At 41.8% G+C, this 23,079-nt stretch overlaps 1 protein-coding gene across 1 annotated transcript; it reads right to left on the bottom strand.

Annotated features, from left to right (window-relative positions):
• Nucleotides 1-496: 496 nt before the first annotated feature.
• On the bottom strand, nucleotides 497-8,421 carry LOC126354890 (uncharacterized). The gene is made up of 2 exons (XM_050004945.1): nucleotides 8,326-8,421; nucleotides 497-1,663 (listed from the first exon to the last, which is right to left on the bottom strand). The coding sequence occupies exons 1-2, from the start codon at nucleotides 8,404-8,406 to the stop codon at nucleotides 668-670; spliced, it is 1,077 nt and encodes a 358-aa protein (XP_049860902.1). The 5' UTR covers nucleotides 8,407-8,421; the 3' UTR covers nucleotides 497-667.
• Between the last annotated feature and the right edge of the window lie 14,658 nt (nucleotides 8,422-23,079).

A 23,079-nucleotide genomic window follows, 5' to 3' on the forward strand; every position in this document is an offset into this window, starting at 1 on the left:
GTGGATTGCTGCATTAAAACGTACATTAATGCGATTTTACGAAATTTATATAGCCTCTAAACTCATAAATTGAACTTTTATTTCAGATTAGTTTCCCAATGCTAGTATTACTCTTCTGTTTCTTAAGTTCTAAGTACTAGACTCTTCAATCACAAGGTAGTCACATATATTGCTTCTATAAGCTTGGTACTACCGGAGACAGTTTCAACTAGTATCATCTGACTAGTTAACTCACTTACACGGCCAACTAAGAGTGACTTTGATATACAGTGCGGAATTTGGTGATACAAACTCCATTACTCAGTCAACTGTAAGGTCTTCTTTCTGGCTTACAATTGTTTTCTGACTGCTGTGGAAAGAGTGAGCGGGAGTTGAGTGTTGATATCAGCAGGTATTGCACTGTATGTTACATAAGCCCCAACGCTGGTGAGAAATCTAGAAAACACAGGTCACTGAAGATGTTAATGGTAGGCTACATAAAACATAAAAAATTGAATAAAGGATAGCTATATCTGTTTATTGTGAAGATAGCTGCAATGTACAAATGAATAATTCAGGAATAAATTACCAATAATCAGATCAAGTAGCGTGCTGGATCTGTAGTCACTTAATTGCTCTTGTAAATGGTGCACAAAGTACATGACAAAATCGACCATTATCTATATGTTTACACGGTAACGGAACGCTTGTCCAAGTTTCCTTTGAGCCATTCCTTAAAAAGCTCAACAAACAAGTCGCCCATTGTGAAGCTGTTGTCGGTGTCTCTCACGGTAACAGAACGCTTGTTGTTCTCTCCATTGAGCCATCCCTTGACAAGCTCGGTGAACAAGTCGCCCATTGTGAAGCTGTTATCGGTGTCCCTCACGGTAACGGAACGCTTGTCCAAGTTTCCTTTGAGCCATTCCTTGACAAGCTCGGTGAACAAGTCACCCATTGTGAAGCTGTTGTCGGTCTCCCTCACGGTAACGGAACGCTTGTCCAAGTTTCCTTTGAGCCATTCCTTGGAAAGCTCGGCAAACAAGTCGCCCATTGTGAAGCTGTTGTCGGTCTCCCTCACGGTAACGGAACGTTTGTCCATGTTTCCTTTGAGCCATTCCTTGAAGTGTTCGACAAACAAGTCGCCCATTGTGAAGCTGTTGTCGGTCTCCCTCACGGTAACAGACCGCTTGCTGTTGTCTCCATTGAGCCATCCCTTGACAACCTCAGTAAACAAGTCGCCCATTGTGAAGCTGCTGTTGGTGGCTCTAACGGTGACGGAGCGGTTGGCTCTCTGGTTTGCCCACTCCTCGTAGAGTTTGGTGAGCATGTCAGGTGTCGGGAACTTCACGGCGCGCTTCCCGAACAGGTGACCGAAGAACCCTTCCACATTGTCTTTAATTTCGTCGAAAACGTTATTGGAGGAAGTGTCATTGCTGGTGGTGGTGGTGTTGGAGGAAGAGCTGACGTCAGAGGAATTGCTGGAGTCAACAGAGCGTTTGCCAAATATGTTACCGAAAACGTTGTCTACGTGTTCCTTGATCTCGCTGAATATATTGCTACTCGAGCTGTCGTCATCGCTGGCGGCGTCGTTGGAAGAACTGTTAGCTGTGGCGTTTGTAGCAGTAGCTGTTGTGGCGTTCGTTGACCGCCTGCTGTGGAATGGAGCTGGAGAAGCCCACGTCAGCTGTAACATGAATACGAGTATGAATGGTAGCTAAGAAGCTCAGTTTGCACCCAGTACAGTGAGCTGCATATCTCACTAAAACGTTGCTCACAAATCACAAATATATATTCCTGGACACGGTTCAAAAAGGTCATTCATTGAAGGTCACACAGAGCACCAAAGGCATTTTTACGTTTTTCACTAGCTTTTAGCTCACACCATGGAGCCATGTTATTACTAATGAAATGGAACAACTCTCACATTTCGTTTGCAAAACATTGCTGCAATGAGATACTTTTTGCTCGTTAGAACATAATATTTTTGGCATTAGACGTGGGTGTGGCAGTCGGAAGGGCGTGTGATAGGTGGTGTGGCAGACAACGGATGACCAGCCTTCACAAGCTCGTGTAAGAGGGCTATCGTAATTTTGTGTCGTCTTGTTTTACTAAAGGAAAGATTATTTGCGTCATCTTCTCTTAGACAACAAACAGAAAATACGCACAGTGATTTGTAGTCTTTGCAGATGTCTTCGAAAATGCCCGTGAGTCTCTGCGAATTTGTCAATGAAGCATGGCTCGTAAAGATTATAAATGGTGTGTAATGTAGTGAAGAACTGTCCAGAACGACTGCATAGCTCTTGCCGTCTTATCTTGTGGTCAGCTTCCATTCTCGGTGCCAGTCTACATAGAAAATTTATGTAATATGCGCCAGGAAATTTATTTAATAGTATGAGCCTACAGCAGGAATATTATTGGTTAGGTAGTGAATAACATCATTGTCGGTAATTCCAGCGTAATTTCACCCAAACGGAGATAAAAGACACGTTCAGTTAGCATCGATACTAGAATTTCTGTGATCCTACATACAACATGTTTCTCCTGTGCTCTGTCACTACAAATTTATCATAACTGTTAAGCAACTAGTAAATCATGAAAAGGGAATTGGATCTGTTCACTCGATAAATAGCTACGTCGAGGCTCTAGCGCGGTCGCAACTTCTGCAATCACCATGTTTGACCCTCTTCGTGATTTCAGTAAACCAATGCGTTACAAACTTTGATTGCAAATCCCCTTCCAACATAGTGTGCAAATAAAAATTATCTTAAAATAGTTGGCAGTGATGTAAAATGATTGTCTTTTTACCTTCACGTAAGATAATTTTTGTAGTATACGTTAAAACTATTTAGCTCAGAGAGCTCTATAATCTTTTGGGAAATTCTGTGGTTGTGTGAGAGTGCTTGTATTATTAGATGAAGACTTGTAGTAGGCAAGAAGCGTCTATTTATGTATTTCATCTTGATGATAGAGGTAGAGTTTTTCACTACTGATCAAAACGTCCTCACTTCCGGGTTTGAACTACGCCACTGCTTAAATTTTGAATAAAAATCGTCATCAATGGCTGCTGGAGACTTCTAGCATAAGAAGTCACCATCGCTCTGCCAGCTGCCTTGTAAAACAGGATGGAGGGGATTACAGAGGGGTGGTAAATTTCCCCTAAAAAGCGGAAGAATAAGAGCAACAATAAAAGGCATGAGGATGCAGAAGGCAACGTAAACTACTGCATTAAAGGCACATAATGTGTATCCACCGGGTATGTTGACTGTCTTTCAAATAGTGTCATGATGATCTCTCCACTGGAGAAAGTTTCCGGACTAGTCGCCCTCTAATGTCTACAGGAGGGAACCGTTACAAAAAGATCGAATAACCATCGAAAGAGTAACGTTCTAACAGCCGGGGTACGTTAGGAAAATGAATGTGGTAGGGAAGGAAAATGAATGTGGTAGGGAAGGCAGAAAATTTGAAAACGGAAATGCTAAGGCTCAATCTAGATGTAGTGGAGCTCAGTAACTGAAAGGGAAAAAAAACACAAGGATTTTCGGGCAGGCGAGTATAGGGTAATACCGACGGCTGCAGAAAGTGGCATAGTGGGAGTAGGACTCGTTATTGGCTCAAATGGTTCAAATGGCTCTGAGCACTATGGGACTTAACATCTATGGTCATCAGTCCCCTAGAACTTAGAACTACTTAAACCTAACTAACCTAAGGACGTCACACAACACCCAGTCATCACGAGGGAGAGAACATCCCTGACCACGCCGAGAATGAGTCGTTATTAATGAGAAGGTAGGACAAAGAGTGTGCCACTTTGGACGGTTCATCAGAATCGACAGCAAAACTGGTAGGGACAACAACAGTTCTGGTATACATTCCGACGTCACGAGGACGAAGAGACAGAGAAAGTACATGACGAACTCAGAATGTAAAGGACCATACAGCCAGAAGTACTTATAAAAGAAGTGCCACGTTAACATAATTGCGCTACAGTCTGGAACCGCGTGACCTCTACGGTCACAGGTGCGAATCCTGCCTCGGGCAGGGATGTGTGCGCTGTCCTTAGGTTAGTTAGGTGTAAGTAGTTCTAAGTTCTAGGGGACTGATGACTTCAGAAGTTAAGTCTCATAGTGCTCAGAGCCATCTGAACCATTTTAACATAATTGCCATTTCCACAATAGAACACTAAAAAGAGTTCGAGTATTTGTACAACCGGAAATCCTTAATGTAAAATAAAGACAGTATAAAACACAGCTCGTGCACTGTTCGCAGATCTCACACTGCGTTCTACATTCTTGGCAATGGCAACGGTAACTTCTTCAACAATTCGTGGCGAAATTGGTCATCGGCCTTCCGAGAAACATTTCCCAAATCGCCAGTTAATTCGGATGATGTTGTTCAATCACCGTTCGGAAAGAGTGCCTCTCCGCATTTCTTTAATGAGTCGACACTCGCGAAGAGCAGCAGCATTACTGCTGTCGATTTGATAAAACAGCTTTAGAAGTAAGGCGCCACTCACCTTATCGCGACCCATGCTGATTGTCAGTAATTTTGATGCACACTGATTCTTGTGTTTCAGCCCTACGTCTTCTTACCGTCAACGGCGCCTAACGGCAAGTCATGTTAGTAACACTACCAACTTCGCAAATCCTGGAGCACACTATCTGAACCTAATTTCTGTAATCTTTGCTAATTTTCTGTCTACACTGACTCAAGTAGCGAAAGTTTCGTTATAATCGCCCTGCGTGTTGACAAGGGCTAATGGCGAATGGAAAAAGAAAAGCTGACTTGTTACCGATATTAGCAAATGTACAGGGCGTCCCAGAAATCTTGCGACAGTCTTCGAGGTGCTGTGGAGCATGTCTTGAGGAACAATTCGATGACAGTGGCAGGAACCGGCGTCCGTAAACGTCATCCCACGACGCTACAGGACGTCCAAGTCATGGGTATTGACGACTGCCACTAGGCCACTCATTCGGCAGAAAAAGTGACTCTATACGCTGACGAATCGTTTGTAAGATCTTGAAACGGTGTGATAACGATCATTAATGATACGTCCAAAATTTTCCCAAAAAAATCAGATAAATGTGCAAAAGTTAAGGAAAGCGAGCATAATTGGGCACTGCGTTGTAAACTTGCCTTGTCCTTCTGATGCCACGATCCGTCGTTTTATTAATCCTTTCGACTATCTTAATGGCGAAGGCCTGTCGTCTTACTACATATAGCGTCGTAGTCTGGAAATTGACGCCCTCTTGTGGGACGTTACCCACAATAGCTGAATGGACGTCTTGTCTTTCAACTTAACCACATTTCTCAGTCTCTTTTGCGAAAAGGTCCAATGCTAACGTTACTGAGCCTTATATTAGCGTATTTTTGTTTTCAAGAGCTTAAAAAACTCCATTAAAAATCATACTTGTTTCAACATCTCATTTCATACAGAGTTAAGAGTACTCTAATTTCATCATTGTCATTTGCTGAACGGCGCTTTCCGATAACTTAATCGTTCAAGGAAAAAAATGCCAATTTTAGGGAATTTACTCTCTATGAACAACTCTTCACAGAACTCTGTAAGTCAGTTGCTATACCACTACGGCATCTTTGCAAGGGCTTTGCATAGTTTGTAAAATGTAAGACTCTCTCAGTTTTGCAAACTGCTGCTCGACAGTAGCAGAGGAAGCAGTATAGAACAGAGATTCAAGATACGAGAGCCGCTCAGTATTATTAATATATATCCAAAGATGTCCTTCAGGGTGCTTCAAATTTGAGGCCCTTAAGTTTCGAACAATCCATACAGATGGCAGAGCCATAGCGAAATATCAAAATGGATTCCATGCAAGGCACTCTTTACAAGAAACGCTTCGCAGAAAGAAACCGTGGGGAGCATCTATAAATCTTTACATGCAATTGATGTTAATGATACAGTTGACATAAGAACTGTTGGACGAGGGGTAAAGAGAGATAAAGCGCCAGGAAGTGCAGAAACGGAGCTCCCTGAACGGATGCAATCAGAATGTCAGAACACGGACACTGCTACGGACGTGGTGAATTGCGCGGATGCCAATGCCGTACAGTTGGCTCTACAGGTATCGGTGGGCGTTGGACGCGCGTGTGCCGTGACTGAGACTTTTGGCTATTCGAAGGTGTACTTAATACGGGTTCTCGAATGCACACAAGAAAAGGCCTCTCTGGTCGGGGTATCAGCAGTAGTGGTAGTAAATTTTGTAGCAAGAACACCGCAAACCAGTTTTATTAAGAAACTACCGGTTTCGTGGCTTATAGCCACGTCATCAAGTACATAGAGACATTAAAACATGGTAAACAACATGGCGAAGTATATAGAATGCCCCAATCTTTATAGCTAAAACCACAATGTTCGTAGGGTGGATACCAAATGTATAAAAAGTTGGGTGGCGGAAAAGTCTAGTGCAGTGTAACAAAGATGCAACATAGCAGCACAAAGTCAGCACAACACAGAGACAGCTACACATCGTGTAGTACAGGCGGTGGCGTCGAATGTTTTCCATAGCCCAAATTTTTATACATTGACTATCCAAGCCACAGATATCATCCTTTTAGCTATGAAGGTGTGGTGTTCAATACTCTCCACCATGTTCTTTACCATGTCCCAGTACTCATATGCAGATCTTTCCACTCACCAAATTTCTATTTATTGGTTATTTGCCCATCAGACAGTATAATTTTATCGGAAAAGGATGAGCCTTCTGTATTCTTCGCGCAGCATTTTACCATGTTTTAATGCTATATGTAGATGATGACGTGGCTGTTATCTACGAAACCGATAGTGCCTTAAGAAAACTGGGTTGCGGAGTTCTTGCTACAAAATTTACCACCACTGCTGTTGATACCCCGATCAGAGAGGTGTTTTCCTGTGAGCATGAAAATAGAGCTGCCTGCGGAGATCTTACTGCAAACAGCGTTTCATCTGGGATACAGCGGTAGGTTGGGACCAATCAAGAGGCCTTTCTCTCACAGGTCGTTACAGTTGACAAATGCTGTCACCACCCACAATCACTTTGCTGGCAAAGTCTGGATAACAGACTTTGGGATATGTTGCCAAAAGGGTCAACTATTAATTCAGAGGAGAAGACTCTAAACAAACTGAAGAAGCGTTGAAGGTGTTCGGACATCAATCCAAAAGAAATATTTGTCCAACACGACAAACAACTCAGACAAGCAAGTCTGAGACCGCATCTCGTGGTCGTACGCTAGCGTTCTCGCTTCCCGCGCCCGGGTTCCCAGGTTCGATTCCCGGCGGGGTCAGGGATTTTCCCTGCCTCGTGATGGCTGGGTGTTGTGTGTTGTCCTTAGGTTACTTAGGTTTCAGTAGTTCTAAGTTCTAGGGGACTGATGACCACAGATGTTAAGCCCTATAGTGCTCAGAGCCATTTGAACCATTTGAACGCAAGTCTGAAATCCTGGGAACACACTGCCGAATTGAGTTGGATATCATTGCCTCACCTACCCAGCTACCTTGACATAGCGCAATTGGACCTGCATCCATTCGGGCCACTCAAGGATTCTCTAGGTGGAAGTACATGAGAGCGTAATGGTTGAAACGGCTCTGAGCAGTACGGGACTTAACTGCTGTGGTCATCAGTCACCTAGAACTTAGAATTACTTAAACGTAACTAACCTAAGGACATCACACACATGCATGCCCGAGGCTGGATTCCAACCTACGGCCGTAGCGGTCACTCGGTTCCAGACTGTAGCGCCTAGAAGAACTCGGCCATGGCGGCCGGCATGAGAGCGTAATTCGTGAGGTGAAGGTGTGGTTGAGGGTGTAAGAGAAGAGCTTCTACGAACAGGAAATACACGCTTTTATTCAATGCTAGCGTAAGGCCTAGACAGAGATGGGAATATGTACGAAAATTGTATATGTGAAAGAAATGTTGGCTGATATTCTCACAAAATTCTGAGATTAAGTGAGAAAAAAAATTGTGAAGGATAATTTGTTGAAAGATCCTCATTTCAAATGAATCAGTGAGAGCACCGTTAACGAGCCTGTTTCGGTAAGCGACAGTAAAAGTTTCTGAGCAGACAATACACAAATGACTAATTATTGTTACTGCTGTAGGCATACGTATGGAGTTTTCTGGAGCGAATGCAGGGTAAATATGTTTGTTTGTGGTTCTCCGTAGATTTTGCGAGGGCTAAGCGGCCTGGAAAAAGAGTGTGTCCCACCTTACTACCACCAAGTGGGAAGATAACGCATGTAAAAGCTGTACTGTTAAGCAAGAAATGGATGAAATTTTCTCGATTCAGAAGCCCCTCACTTACAGTAGTGAGAGACTACAGTTTGCACTCATCTTGTTTCTTGAATTAACTCACCTCCGCGAGACAGACTACGACCAGAAGAGCGAAGACCGTTTTGGGCGCCATGTCGATTGCAGAGTGGGCGCCCGTCCGCATCGCTTTTATACCCGAGCAGCGCAGAGAACAGCGGAGGGAAGCACCTGTTTGCGCAGCTGCGGCCGCGGCGCTTGTTGGCACAGATGCGGCGCCCTGCTGGTTCCGCTCCACGCCTGGGGCCTCAACGTCAACTCCTACAGCAACACACGCCGCTTTGACGTTGTCACGTAAAGGTCAACGGAGCATACGAGGAAGGCACCGTCTCAGTCGGGTGCGCGACTGACGTGGCTGCAAGATTTTGTGCTAAAATATATAAACTGCTACTGATTAAAACTGCAACACAAAGTAGGGTATAAAATAGTAAAATTTTATTTATTGTGCATAACAAAAAAGGTGGTAGGCAGGTTCAGATGGTTCAAATGGCTCTGAGCACTATGGGACTCAACTGCTGTGGTCATCAGTCCCCTACAACTTAGAACTACTTAACCCTAACTAACCTAAGGACATCACACACATCCATGCCCGAGGCAGGATTCGAACCTGCGACCGTAGCAGCCGCACGGTTCCGGACTGCGCGCCTAGAGCCGCGAGACCACCGCGGCCGGCTGGTAGGCAGAATACATAATTAAATCTGTAGTCGATGTGAGGCTATACATAGTGGAAAATTTAATATACATGTCTCCCATTTCTGGGGGAAGCAACGGATGAAGTAGAACTGAGCTTGGATGATAGATGAGAGGTTTATGATTGAAAATATTGCTTCGGTTGTGTTAATATTCATTACAGAAGTTTTTTTGCATAACCTGGCTTCAGGGCCTGAGCCCCATCTAGAGGTGCCACAAAACGCAGTCCAAAAATACAGGGTGGTCCATTGATAGCGACCGGGCCAAATATCTCACGAAATAAGCGTCAAACGAAGAAACTGTAAAAAGCGAAACTTGTCTTTGAAGGCGGAAAGCAGATGGCACTATGGTTGGCCCGCTAGGTGGTGAGGCCATAGGTGAAACGGATGTCAATTGCGTTTTTTTAAAATAGGAACCCTCATTTTTATTAAATATTCGTAGAGTACGTAAAGAAATATGAATGTTTAATTTGACCACTTTTTTCGCTTTGTGAAAGATGGCGCTGTAATAGTCACAAACGTATAAGTACGTGGTATCACATAACATTCCGCCAATGCTGACGTTTTTTGCCCGTGTTAAAATGGTCCATTTACCAATTGCGAAAAAGGTCGATATCGTGTTTTGTATGGCTATTGTGATCAAAATGCCCAATGAGCGTGTGCTACGTAAGCTGCTCGGTATCCTGGACGTCATTCAAAGTGTCCGGACCGTTCACCGGTTAGTTACGCTATTTAAGGAAACAGGAAGTGTTCAGCCACATGTAAAACGCCAACCACTACCTGCAACAAATGATTATGCCCAAGTAGGTGTTTTAGCTGCTGTCGCGGCTAACCCGCACATCAGTAGCAGACAAACTGCGCGAGAATCGGGAATCTCAAAAACGTCGGGGTTGAGAATGCTACAACAACGTCGATTGCACCCGTGCCATATATCTATGCACCAGGAATTGCATGGCGACGAATTTGAACGTCGTGTTCTGGTCTGCCACTGGGCACAAGAGAAATTACGGAACAATGACAAATTTTTTGCACGCGTTCTATTTAGCAACGAAGCGTCATTCACCAACAGCGGTAACGTAAACCGGCATTATATGCGCTACTAGGCAACGGAAAATCTACGATGGCTGCGACAAGAACATCAGCTAACTTGGCGGGTTAATGTATGGTGCGGCATTATGGCAGGAAGGATAATTGGCCCCCATTTTATCGATGGCAATCTAAATGGTGCAATGTATGCTGATTTCCTTCGTAATGTTCTACCGAAGTTACTACAAGACGTTTCACTGCATGACAGAATGGCGACGTACTTCCAACATAATGAATGTACGGCACTCGTGCGGTTGAAGCGCTATTGAATAGCATATTTCACGACAGGTGGATTGGTCGTCGAAACATCATACCACGACACTCACGTTCACCGGATCTGACGTCCCCGGATTTCTTTCTGTGGGGAAAGTTGGAGGATATTTCCTATCGTGATCCACCGACAACGCCTGACAACATGCGTCAGCGCATTGTCAATGCGTGTGCGATCATTAAGGAAGGTGAACTAATCGCTATTGAGAGGAATGTCGTTACACGTATTGCGAAACGCATTGAGGTTGACGGACATCATTTTGAGCATTCATTGCATTAATGTGGTATTTACAGGTAATCAGGCTATAACAGCCTGCGTTCATAGAAATAATAAGTTCACAAAGGTACATGTATCACAGTGGAACAACCGAAATAAAATGTTGAAACGTACCTACGTTCTGTGTTTTAATTTAAAAAACCTTCCTGTTACCAACTGTTCATAAAAAATTGTGGGCTATGTGTATGTGACTATTAAAGCGCCATCTATCACAAAGCGAAAAAAGTGGTGCAACTAAAACTTTCATATTTCTTTACGTACTACACGAATATGTAATAAAAATGGGGGTTCCTATTTAGAGAAACGCAGTTGATATCCGTTTGACGTATGGCAGCGTCATCTAGCGGGTCAGCGATAGCACCATCTGGTTTCCCCCTTCAAGCTAGCCAAGTTTCGTTCTATGTAGTTGTTTCGTTTGACGCTTATTTCGTGAGATATTTGACCCTGTCAACATCAATGGACCAACTTGTATACATATGCAGGCTATGTTAAAAGGCGCTTCATGTGCCATAAATGGCTCATCAGAGGGAGCACAGAAGGATGGTCGCACTGAAACTACCTTTCAATGCGTCTGACGTAAGACCACCATACGTTGTAAGCGACTGTAAGGGTCAGAAGTAAAAAGCATCGATCTGTACTACCTAGCAGTGCGATGTGAAGAACGTGGCTGTTCTCTCGGGGGATAGTCTCGTGGGGCTGACAAGATCCTACCCTTCTCAGCCCTAGCCTCGTAAGCCGCTAGATTCCGTATTCGCATGAAAGTCGTGTTGTATTAACCAACGTAAGCAGCAATAACGCGGAACGATAAACCACTGTCTCGGTAGGCCACGATCACATACCTGAAGAATTTAGACATGTGCTAGCAGACGTTTATCCTTCTTGAACAAGTCATTACACGTTCATTTGGAAGCTATTCTAAACAACAATCTAGATTGCTAACAAGGGCACGAACATACGTAATAGGTTCCCAGATATGTGAGTTCCCCGAATACTTCATTAAATGAAAGGACCCAGTTCGCTGACCTCGTCGGCGAGTGTTCTCCATTGACACGGGTTTGGTCACAAGCGACCCAGGGAAGTGTGACAGGACCGCTATTTTTCTGTATACACATACAAGCGATCTGACGGACAGGGTAAGCAGCAACTTACGGCTGTTTGCTAATAACGCTGTGGCGTGTCGTGGTTGAGTAACTGTAAGAGTTTACAGCATCACTTAGACAAAATTTCTAGTTGATGTGATGAATGACAGCTAGATCGAAATGAATAAAAATGTAAGTTAACGCCTATGAGTAGGAAAAAGGATCCTATAATGTTCAAATACAGCACTATTAGTGTGCTGTTTGACACACTCACGTCGATTAAATCTAGGCGTAAGGTTGCAAAGCAATATGAAATGGAACGAGCATGTGAAGATTGTAATACAGAACGTGAATGGGCAGCTTCGGTTTATTGGGAGAATTTTACAAAAGGTGTGAGTCATCTATAAAGGAGACCACGTATAGAACACCAGTTCGACACATTCTTGAGTACTTCTGGAACGTTTGGGATCCGCGACAGATAGGATCAAAGGAAGACATCGAAGCTATTCGGAGGCGGGCTGTCAGATTTGTTACCGATAGTTTCGAATAATACGTAGGTGCCTCGGAAACTCAAATGGGAGTCCCTGGAGGGAAGGCGACTTTCTTTTTGAGGAACACTACCGAGAGAAATAGAAAAGGAAATGACCATACTGCTTTCATCATAAGAAGAAACCTGATATACACATTTCACTATTGATTCTTCCCCACTTGCTATAAGCTCAATGGATTTCGTTTTCACATGAAGCGATAGGCAAGCTGTCTTCAGTGCAATCAATTACGATAATAAGGAAACGTTTTATCCTATGCATTACGTGCACGTCGACTCAGCGAAAATATGAGACCACAGCTTTATCGGCGCATTTAACATGGACAGCACAAGACAGCCAGCTGGTCCAGTTAACCAGCAGTGAAGAGTTGCAGTTCAAACTTAAAAGGAGACGAGAGGAGAAACAACGTGGATTCGAATGTCATTTAATTTTTAAACGGAATGAAATTATATGCGCTGAAACTCCGGCGATGCGGATACGCTTCTTACGGAACCAGACGCAAACATAATCTGTCGGTCTTAACTAATAGAGTATCGTAATCAGAAACAAAAATAATTAACATTCTAACATAAACACTGCCCACACACTAATTTTTCTGCGTGAGCTTTGTGTAAAAGCGTATTTCAGTGATTTCACCATGTAGTTTAAGTACGTAACCCACTGAAGGTGTTCCAATCAGTCGTCTGGTAATCTCTGAATTCTTTCCGTACCCGAACCCGAGAAATACATTTCAGTACTGGAACTATCGTCTGCTTTGTTGACAACAGAATCCACGAAGCCATCCAAGCGCCAAATTTTCTCGTCTTTTTTATGATGTTCTGTTTCCAGCGTTAGACAGTGACCCGTGACAAAGATTGGTGCATTTGTTACAGTACTTCTGGCAGCTTACATGTTTTGTCCTTTCTCGTGACAAATCTCTTAAATTGGCTCCAGATCAGTTTTGTTTGGTTCAGATTTCCGTGATATGGTGCCAGTTGCAAAATTGCAGAGTTGTACGATGTGCTCGACGACGTAAAAATTTCGTCCATTTTTCTACGACGCTTATCATTATGGCTCGTGCGATATATGTGTTATAAAACAATGGAAACAGTGCAAATAAAGACTATTTGGTTTTTAATTTTTCTTGCAAAAGATTAGTTTACATTATTTTCTTGATTTAAACAATCACTGTTCACAATATTTTATGAAACAACGATAGTAAATGATTTATATTTGCAATGTAAACTGGAATTTATCATACGATGCTTAATTAGAAACGAGAAGGAGCAATTTTTTTCATAAAAATGTTTAGATATTAGCTTATCATGGCGTATTTAAAGACTTCAATGTTTACATGACGTAGGATTCGAAAGGAACAGAACAAAAAATCCAAAAAAGACGAAAATGAGATTCAAACCAGTGGTTCATAGAACACACGATTACGATTCTCCAATGCTACCTCTTCAGTACACATTACATTAACAGAAAAGACTTAAATTACTAAAGTACCTCGGAAACTTTAAAGCCGATTGTGTCTGTAAACTTGTGTAAAATGTTTCAAAAACACTCTGCATCTCACCATTCGTCGACGGTGCTTCACGCATGTGTTTCATTACGAAGCAGCAAAGAGCGTTATCCATTTTCATACCACGTATCAACAGTGTGACAAACAGAGAAGAATTTTTGGTTACAGACACTGCGCTCTACATTGTTTCTAAAATAGAAGCTACACAGCTAAAGTACCATTAAGGAAAATTTTATTTTGTGGCTCTGAATACATTAGAATATACTAGTTCCATTTACAATAACATTATAATAATACGTAAGTAGAGCCTACTTCCAAGAGCGTAACAACACCAGCGTACGCTTCGGCAGCTGACTAATCACCGCGCTTATGCACATGTATGTCAGGTTTATTCTCATGATGAACGAGGTGTAGCAGTGGTGGAGAGTAATGCCCGCCACGCACCATATGATGGCTTGCGGAGTTTATACGTAGATATAGAGGAAGTATACAGATGAGCACTCTTTTTATATCTGGAGAATATAAACAGCGGTAATTCAACCTATTTTTTGTGGCCGCTTCCATGGTTTTGCAATTTTAATGGCCAACAGTGTATTTACGAGGGCAGATGAAAATCTCCTTACCAAGAATGAATAGGTAGAGTTTTTACAGTGTTCATTTCCTCAACAAACCCCACACCCTCCACCAGACTGTTGGTACAGATTTTCTGATCCATTCATAAAAATAAAATTAACGAACAAACCAGCTATCACTAACGTGTTCAATATCTTCAGTGTCGTCAGAATGTCGATTCAGAAAGTGTTTCTTCAGCTTAGAAAATGAAAGTAGTACAGTCAGTTTAGGAGGATAGGGATATGGTCCACCAACAGAGTACCGTCTTTGTCTCGTGTCTTTCTTGGACGATATCTGAGTGTGGAATTTCTTCAGTCAAGCTGAAGTACATTGGCACAAACTCTTTACCGTTCCCTGGTTTCTGACTCACGTTTAATCTTCAGTAATTTTTTTGCTAAAATATCTTTTGTAATTTCTAAATATACCAAAAGAGCTCTCAATATCTGAACTCATGACCTCCTTTGTTCGGTTTTCAAACGTTACGCCAGCCATTTTACTAGAAACTTCGACATGTCTAAGGTATTGTTAGTAATGGAATCAACGCGCTTCAGGGAGATGCACGGTAACTCGGCTATCTTATTCATGAATATTCGTCGGTCCTCAACAATCAATTTCTTAACAGCATCGTTTGTTTCCTGGCATGTTCATGTTTTGGGATGCCCACTGAGTATATCTTCGGTGAAATACGCAGTCTTGGAACGAGATACTCGGGTTTGACAGCGTTGTTAGAATGACACATCTCCACTACTGTAGGGACATCTGCTTTTGAATGTTCCTTGGAGATATTCCCTAGAGAAATAAAAACTTCATGAACCTCAGTAACACCACAAACTTAACTGAGAGAGTTAATAGAACTATGCTGCAGTCAAACGGTGCAGTAAACGAAGTAAACAGAATAAAATGGCACCTCAAGTCTTACGAAGTGACTCTGCAAAGACGTTTCAACATTTTTATGGAACTAGTTCCTTCAATAAGGGTTAGTCATATGAAAAGTAGAGAAATGGAAAAAAGTAAGTAAACTCTTTATTATTTAAAAAGTAACTGCCCATTATGAGACAAGTTGGTCAACGCCTTAATGGAGATAAAGTTTGCAGTTGCAAACGGAACCATGATTGCGCCCAGAAGTGCATATCTTCGTCCGGGGGAAATCATTGTTCAGGTTTCCAAAAACATGGAACTTGGGAGAGATCGGAAATGTATGGGGGATGTGTGACGGCCTCCCCCCGAAACTTCTGCAATCGCAGTCGAACAACCTAGGCACCACGCAAGGAAACATTTCTCCATAAAGGCATTGAGCATCTTATGTCACAGTGGGATAAATATATTAACAATTAAGACGATTACTTTTGAAATAATAAACAGTTTGTAAAAACCAAGCTGGGAGATCGAAATACAACAGCGGTATGCTTTCGAATTTCAGATTCCTTTGCTAACTTCAGTGGCTTTCTCTATTGTCACCTGTAACTCTTTCTCCAGGGCCTATTTGTTTGCTCGATCTAGGGCGGCAATTGATGGAGCGTACACAAATCAATGTGCTTGCAGGTACTTTCCGTTACGCAGTTAGTGCGATTGTCGCCCCTTTTCGAAGACACACATCGTCCCTCTCATATTCCCCAGCGGAGATAAACTATATCACGACATTGTGATACCTTTTTCTTTCTTTACATACAATACCCTGCACAAAATTAATCACTTGCATCAGTTCGGTCTACAGCTTATTTTAAAACCTCAATCTAATGATAAATTATAATATTTTCCGTTTATAATGTAACAATTTTGCTTTTCGTTTTATCTGCTGCCTCCACATACTTCTTTTCTTTTATTACAAAACATGTATCAGTCATTCCTCACAATTTTTACATATGCACCCAGTGTTTCTTCCTTCAATAATTATTCTATATAGTTCGTTTACTTCTTCCTCTGCAAGCAATAGCCCCGCGGAGTGGCCGCACGGTTAGAGGAGCCATGTCATAGATTGCGTGGCCCCTCTCTTCGGCGGTTCCAGTCCTCCATCGGCATGGTGTGTATGTGTGTGTGTGTGTGTGTGTGTGTGTGTGTGTGTGTGTGTGTGTTGATCTTAGCATGACTTAGTCGATGTTAAGTTTAAGTAGTGTGTAGGTCTAGGGACCGACGACGTCACCAGTTTGGTCCCTTAACAACCCACGCACATTTGAACATTTTCCAGAAATACCACATAGCTTACCTAATGCACCTTTTTCAGTCCTAAGTAGCAAGTGTACTTCTTGAAAGATGGACCTTTTGTAAGGGAACGGTTCATTATTTTCACTTGATACAGAAATGCTTCCATCAACGAGGCAAAAAACGATTTAGACTTGACACACAATTAATTGTGAAAGGCCTTGGTCGGATATTAATGCATTAATGTGTTTCGATACATCATGATACATGTCTCTGGTAATAACAAAGAATTATAATGTAAGAAAAGACGTCTCAGGTAAATATGTGCACTGTAGACAGCAGTTTCCATGAATACTTATAATAAAGTGCAAAAAGAACCCACAACAGAGTGCGCGTTTATAATGTACTGGAAATGCAGCTCTCATACGTGATCATATATCGAGAAACTTAGTGCTAAGGAGAACAGTTGCCGTAAACGTAGGACTTGGCAAGCATACAGACAATAGTTGGCTATCAAAGAACGTAACTGCTACAGTGCACACACAGAATACGTCGTTTATAACTATGAACTCTTTAGAGGAACCATGCAGTTCTAAAGCTATCAAAACACGATTTACGTAATGTACACACTGCAAATAAATAAATATAACAAAATACACAGACGTCATTTGGATGTTAGCTGTTAAAATCTACTAAACGGGAGGAATTATTAAACGAAACATAAATTAAAATAAAAGGTAAGGTATTAAGGTACTAGATTGCGTGTCACATAATTATTTATGTCTTTTTAATATCTATATCCTGCATAAAGTCAGTGTATTTTGTTTTAATTATATGTTTTAAGTCTGTAAATTACACAATTCGCTTTTTTATAGTTTTACACCATCAAGACTCACAGGTTCTTACGGCGCAAAATATCTACCGTATATTATTTGTATGCTTTCTAGTGGTTACTTCCTTTGATAATCAACTATTGTCCGTATGACTGGTAGCTCTGTTTTGAAAACAAATTCAGTTTAACTACTCCTCTCCTCTCCCCCCTCCTCCTCTCTCCCCCCACCCCGCACTCCGCACACACATACACACACACAACTCAAAACAGAACAATACAAAAACGTTAATTTGCTTCAACGCAATTTACCAAACTTAGTTAAGCAGTACGCCATTGGTGATGAATTTCAACTGCGTGTGTCACTGCAACATGACGAAACTACGAGTAGATCACCGATCGCGTGTGCCCAGCTGAACTTGCAGCTGCTCGCTGATTTCGCGTACTTTCGGACGCTATGAAAGAGTTACAGCCCTTTAAAACCTCGACTGACGATCATCCGACTCATGGACGTATGTAACATAGGCTATATACTGACGATTAATTTGATCAGTATTCGTCGACAACCTATTTCTTCTAAAATTTCCTTAGCTTCAGTGCCTTTAATTATTTGCGCACCTTGTCATTACATTCTCCTGTTGACTTGGTTGTCAATGACATCATCTATAGTTATAATCCACAAATGTACTTTGATAATTTCGATTTCTGGTTATTACTATTTTTATTTATCAATTCAGTTCACTTACAGAAGCAACTGTTCTGCTTCTTTTCATTAGAGAACCGGAATATAATGTGCTGTTGCAATGCGCTGTATCTTAGCACTTGCAAATACCGTAGCGCAGTTTGAATCTATCAGTTTCTTGCAGGTTAAATGTTCTTCGTCATGGTCGCCAGAATGTATTGTTTCCCATTTGATTAAATTTCTCATCACCTTTTCTATTGAGATGTAGATATTGAATATTATTACCTCAAAGCAAAGTGCTTTGTTCATTTGCTATTACGGACTGTAATTTATTATGCTGTGTTTTCCCTTTCTCATTCTTGCTATCGAGTCCGTATTTTATCGTAAATATGCCATCCATCCATTCCACTAATACTGCATCCTACTTCCCCGTGATTATTGGATTTTAATTTCTCTTTATATGAGGAATCTCCCATTCAGTGTCTTCGTATACCCTCTTTATCTCTTCATCTTCTGCTTATGACATGGAGATGTACGCCTATTGACGTTATTTGCTGTTTATTCTTCTGAAAATCGTTGTGTGTAATATATTCCAAAACGCCCCGCATAGGAACGGGATTTTTTCGGGGCACGTTGTAATGTTGTTGACAGAATGGTAGGGTTGTTACGGATATCACTTGGTACAGGCATAATTTGTATACTTAACACAAGTTTTGCCTTAATGTCATCATCCTACAGTTCAGTATCAAAGTATGCAATTCCTATAGTCTAGGCAAATGAAGGGAAACAGCTGGTCATCTTCGCATTTGATTTGTTATTCGATGGACCTTATGGAGTTTATGGAGCACCAATAGTTCATGGGCGGCTCCTTACAAAGCCTGAAAAAAAAACATTTTTGCCATTTTTCCGTACTAAAACCGAGCCGCGGATTCCAAGACTGCTAAACACAGTAAATGGCTCAATTTCTTACGATGTTTTCCTTCCGATCTGGAACAACCTTAAAAATTTACTAAATATCTATACTCATTTCCCAGCTACAGAGTTTGAAAGTTACCCTACTTCTACAAGCAAAATACGCACATAAAAACAAGCCTGAGGCAAAATCAAAATAATAAATAGCTGCAGAAAATTGATGTAATTTTAACGGTGTATTCTATAGGAATGTGTCTAGGAATTCCATCTTTCCATTTGAAAAATCTTTGTAGGTTGTAGAGAAACTTCCCAAAACCACGGTTTTTGGCTACAGAAACAGAGCCGCGGATTACAAGGCAGCTATGGACACCAAATGGATCATCCGTTTCTGGGATAAAGAGGTTCAAAGTTAGCCACCAAACCGTTATTATACGGAAACACCCCTGACAAATTTCTTTGACGTCTTTATTCTTTTCCGAGATACGGAGGTTGAAATTTACCCTACTTGTACACTAAAATACGCACATAAATGGCGATGTGAGGCGAAAACGTAGTTTATAAAGTGACATAGCACGAGAAGAGTTCTGCGAACCCCATGTTGTAGTACTGAAGTGCATGCAAATTTGGCGCAAATAAATCCGATCTGAGGTGCAAAATTAGTTTCTTGTTATTTTAATTTCGCATAAGTAAATTATCAAAATTAACTGACTAGTATATTTCTCTCCATGTATGTGACAAGCCCTGCTGCAGCAGCAAAAAGAAGGGAAGCAGCAGAAAATGCACCTGTCGGAGCACAAGAAATGGTTGTACGTTCCGTTTATATAAAATACACTAACTGAAGAATAGGCTACCAGCTGGCTCATCCTACCTTCCTTGAAAACTTTAACAATTATCCAAAAAAGTTTCTCGTGCGAGCAGTTTCGCGCTTTTATATACTGACGGACACGGGGAGAGTAGCAGTGGGAAAGAGAATACTAATAAATACTGGAAGACAGTAGACAGTGGTTGTGATGTAGAAAAAGCTGTGAAGGCAATGACAGTGTGAGAGGAAGAGAGGAACACAGTGGCAGTGGGACATAGTGACAGAACAATGCGAGCAAATGAGTGAAAGAGACAGTGCCAGTGGTAGAGCAAAAAGCAGGCGAGAAAGTGGAAGTGGGTGAGAGCCAGTGACAGAGACAGAAGAGACAGTCTAAGGCAATGACAACGAGGAAGAGAGAGAGAGACAGTGACTGTAAGAGGAAACAGCAGCTGCAGGAAGTAATGAATACACAGTAGGAATCTAGGGGTACCGGCACGATAGTTCAGAGTGATTTGGCGGAGGTCTGACGTTTGAATAAAAATCGTTCTGCCAACGGCCTCGTCAAAGAGAAACGAAGAGATAAATCTCTTGCTCTTGAAGAAAGAAATAGCCCCTAAAAGGTGGAAGAATCAGCTATGGTCAACGGCCTGAGAATAAGGAAGGCAATGGAAACCACTGGGTTAGAGAAACACAATGTGTCTTCAAAGGACACGTTGCCTGTAGTTGAAAAAGTGTCATGATGATCTTGCCCTTGCCAGTAATTCCGACCTATTCCCTGTACACATCCTCATGAGGAACTGCCAAGGATGAGGTGACCATCAGAAAAAGTTCGAATAACCAACGACAGGGTAGTGTTCAACACTTTGGGACGTGGAATGTCAAGAGTTTAAATGTGTAGGAAAACCATGAAATCTGAAAAAGGAAATGCTAAGGGTCAATACAGATGTAGTGGAGGTCAGTGAAGTCAAATGGAAAGAGAATAAGGATTTCTGGTAGGACGAGTGTAGACCAATATCAAAAGCAACAGAAAATGGAAAACGTTATGAGTAGGAGATAGGACACAGAGCACAGTGCAGTGATGGGGTTGTTCTCGTCAGAATCGGTAGCAAACGAATACCAATGACATTCATTCACGTATACCTGTGTACGTCGCAATCAGAAGTTGAAGACAGGGAAGGTATATGAGCATACTGAACGGGTAATTCATTACGTATGGGGGATGAAAGTCTAACAGTCATTGGGGGTTGGAATGCAGTTTTAGGAGAAGGAGTAGAAGAAAGTGTTACGGATGACTAAGGGCATGGTAGAACGATTAAGAGAAGAGAGGAGGTATACTTGTAGAAGGCTGGAAGATATAAGAAAATTAGAGTGAGTTTACATTACGATCAGGCAGAGACTCGGAAATCAGATACTGGATTTTAAGGAATATCCAGGAGCAGATATAACTCTGATCAAAATATGTAAATGATGGAGAGTAGCTTGATGTTTCTGAGACCAGTCAGGAACAATTAGTGGGCAAAGAAGTGGGATACGAAAGCGCTAGGATATGAAGACACTCTTTAAGTTCTCTGAGGCTGTAGATGCTGCCATAATGAATACCTCAGAACGCTGTTCAGTTGAGGAAGAATGGACATATCTAAAAAGGGCAATTACGAAGTAGGAAAGAAAAACATAGATACCAGCAAGGTAACGTCGAAGAAATTGTTAGTGACGCTGGATATACTGCAGTTAATCGACGAAAGACGGAAGTTCAACAATGTTCATTGAAATTCAGACTTACAAGTTACTTAGCAAAGAAATAAATAGAAAGTGCAAGGAAGCTAAAGCGAATTGACTACATGAAAAGTGTGAAGAAATCTAGAGAGAAATAATTATTGGAAGGACTGATTCAGCATTCAGAAAAGTCAAAACAACTTTCGATGAAGGCCGATAACAATATGAGCGCAACGGGAATTCCACTGTTTAATGCAGAGGAGATGGCGGGTAGGTAGAAAGAGTACACTGAATGCCTGTATGAGTGGGAGCACTTGTCTGATGACATAATAGGAGAAGAAACACCAGTCGATATAGAAGAGATAGCGGATCTTGTGTTAGAATCAAAAGTTAAAGAGCTTTGAATGACTTTAGATCAAATACGGCAGAAGGGACAGATAACATTCCATCGGAAGTTCTGAAATCATTCGGAGATTTGGCAAGGAAACAACTATTTACTGTAATGTGTAGAACATCATGAGATCTACAGAAAAACTTAATCTATACAACTAAAGAGATGCCGAAAGCCGACAAACGTGAGAATTATTGCACAACCTGGTTCATTGCCAATGCACCCGAGGTGCTGACAGGGATAACATAGAGAAGAATCGAAAATAATTTTATTTTCGATTCGATACATGACGAATAATTTGGCTTTCGGATAAGCAAAGGCGCCAGAGAGGTAATTCTGAAGTTGAACTTGATAGTTGAAGCAAGAGTGAACAAAAATAAAAAGATGTTCATAGAATCTGTAGACCTGGGAAAAGCGTTCATTGGAAAACGGAGCAGGATGTTCAAAATTATTAGAAAAATAGGGATAAGCTGTGGGAAAAGACGTAATATGCAATATGTACAAGAACCAAGAGGAAGCAATAAGACTGGAAAACTGAGAACGAAGTTCTCGGACTGAAAACTTTGTAAGACAGGAGAGAGCAAGAGGAAGACAGAGAGGTTAGAGGTGACTGTATTAGGGGACCGAACAATGGAGACTAGGCTGTGATATAGGAGACAGTGACAGAGAGGCAATGAAATGGGTGGATAGGTATGAGCGACTTACAGCGATAGACTAATCGATGTGAGTTAGATACAATTAGAGAAGTTTGTGGGCGATAGATGTGGATTGCGTTTTGAAAAGAGAGTGAATATATATCGCTTACCAAAATATTTGCGAACATTTTTAAGGGTGTTGGGGAAGGTAGAATGGGGCACATGGAACTCCAGCCCGAGTAGTTTTAAGCACACTGGAACCTATTCGCACTATTTGTGGTAGAGGGTAGAAGATCAGTGAAACTACCACTAGGTGGTAAATAGTTAATGCTCACGATTCTTAACAGAACATGGGGTTTGGAAGTGAAGTAGGATAGATGCTAATCTGTTTCATCTCTGGCGAAAGAGCACAACGCTGGTGCACGTGGAAGTGTTTCGGAGCACACCGTTCATTGTACATTGTTGAAAGTGGACATCCGTCAATTACGATTACAGTAGGCACAGAACCATCGGGATCCGACCGTCAATCGATGGAAACGTGTCGACTCAATGGGTGAGTCACATTTTTACTACACTCGGGCGAAGCTCATCTCCTTAAACTCCGTCTTTGGGGTGAACAGCGGCTGAAATAT

This window comes from Schistocerca gregaria, chromosome 3, assembly GCF_023897955.1.
Source record: "Schistocerca gregaria isolate iqSchGreg1 chromosome 3, iqSchGreg1.2, whole genome shotgun sequence".
Classification (NCBI taxonomy): domain Eukaryota; kingdom Metazoa; phylum Arthropoda; class Insecta; order Orthoptera; family Acrididae; genus Schistocerca; species Schistocerca gregaria.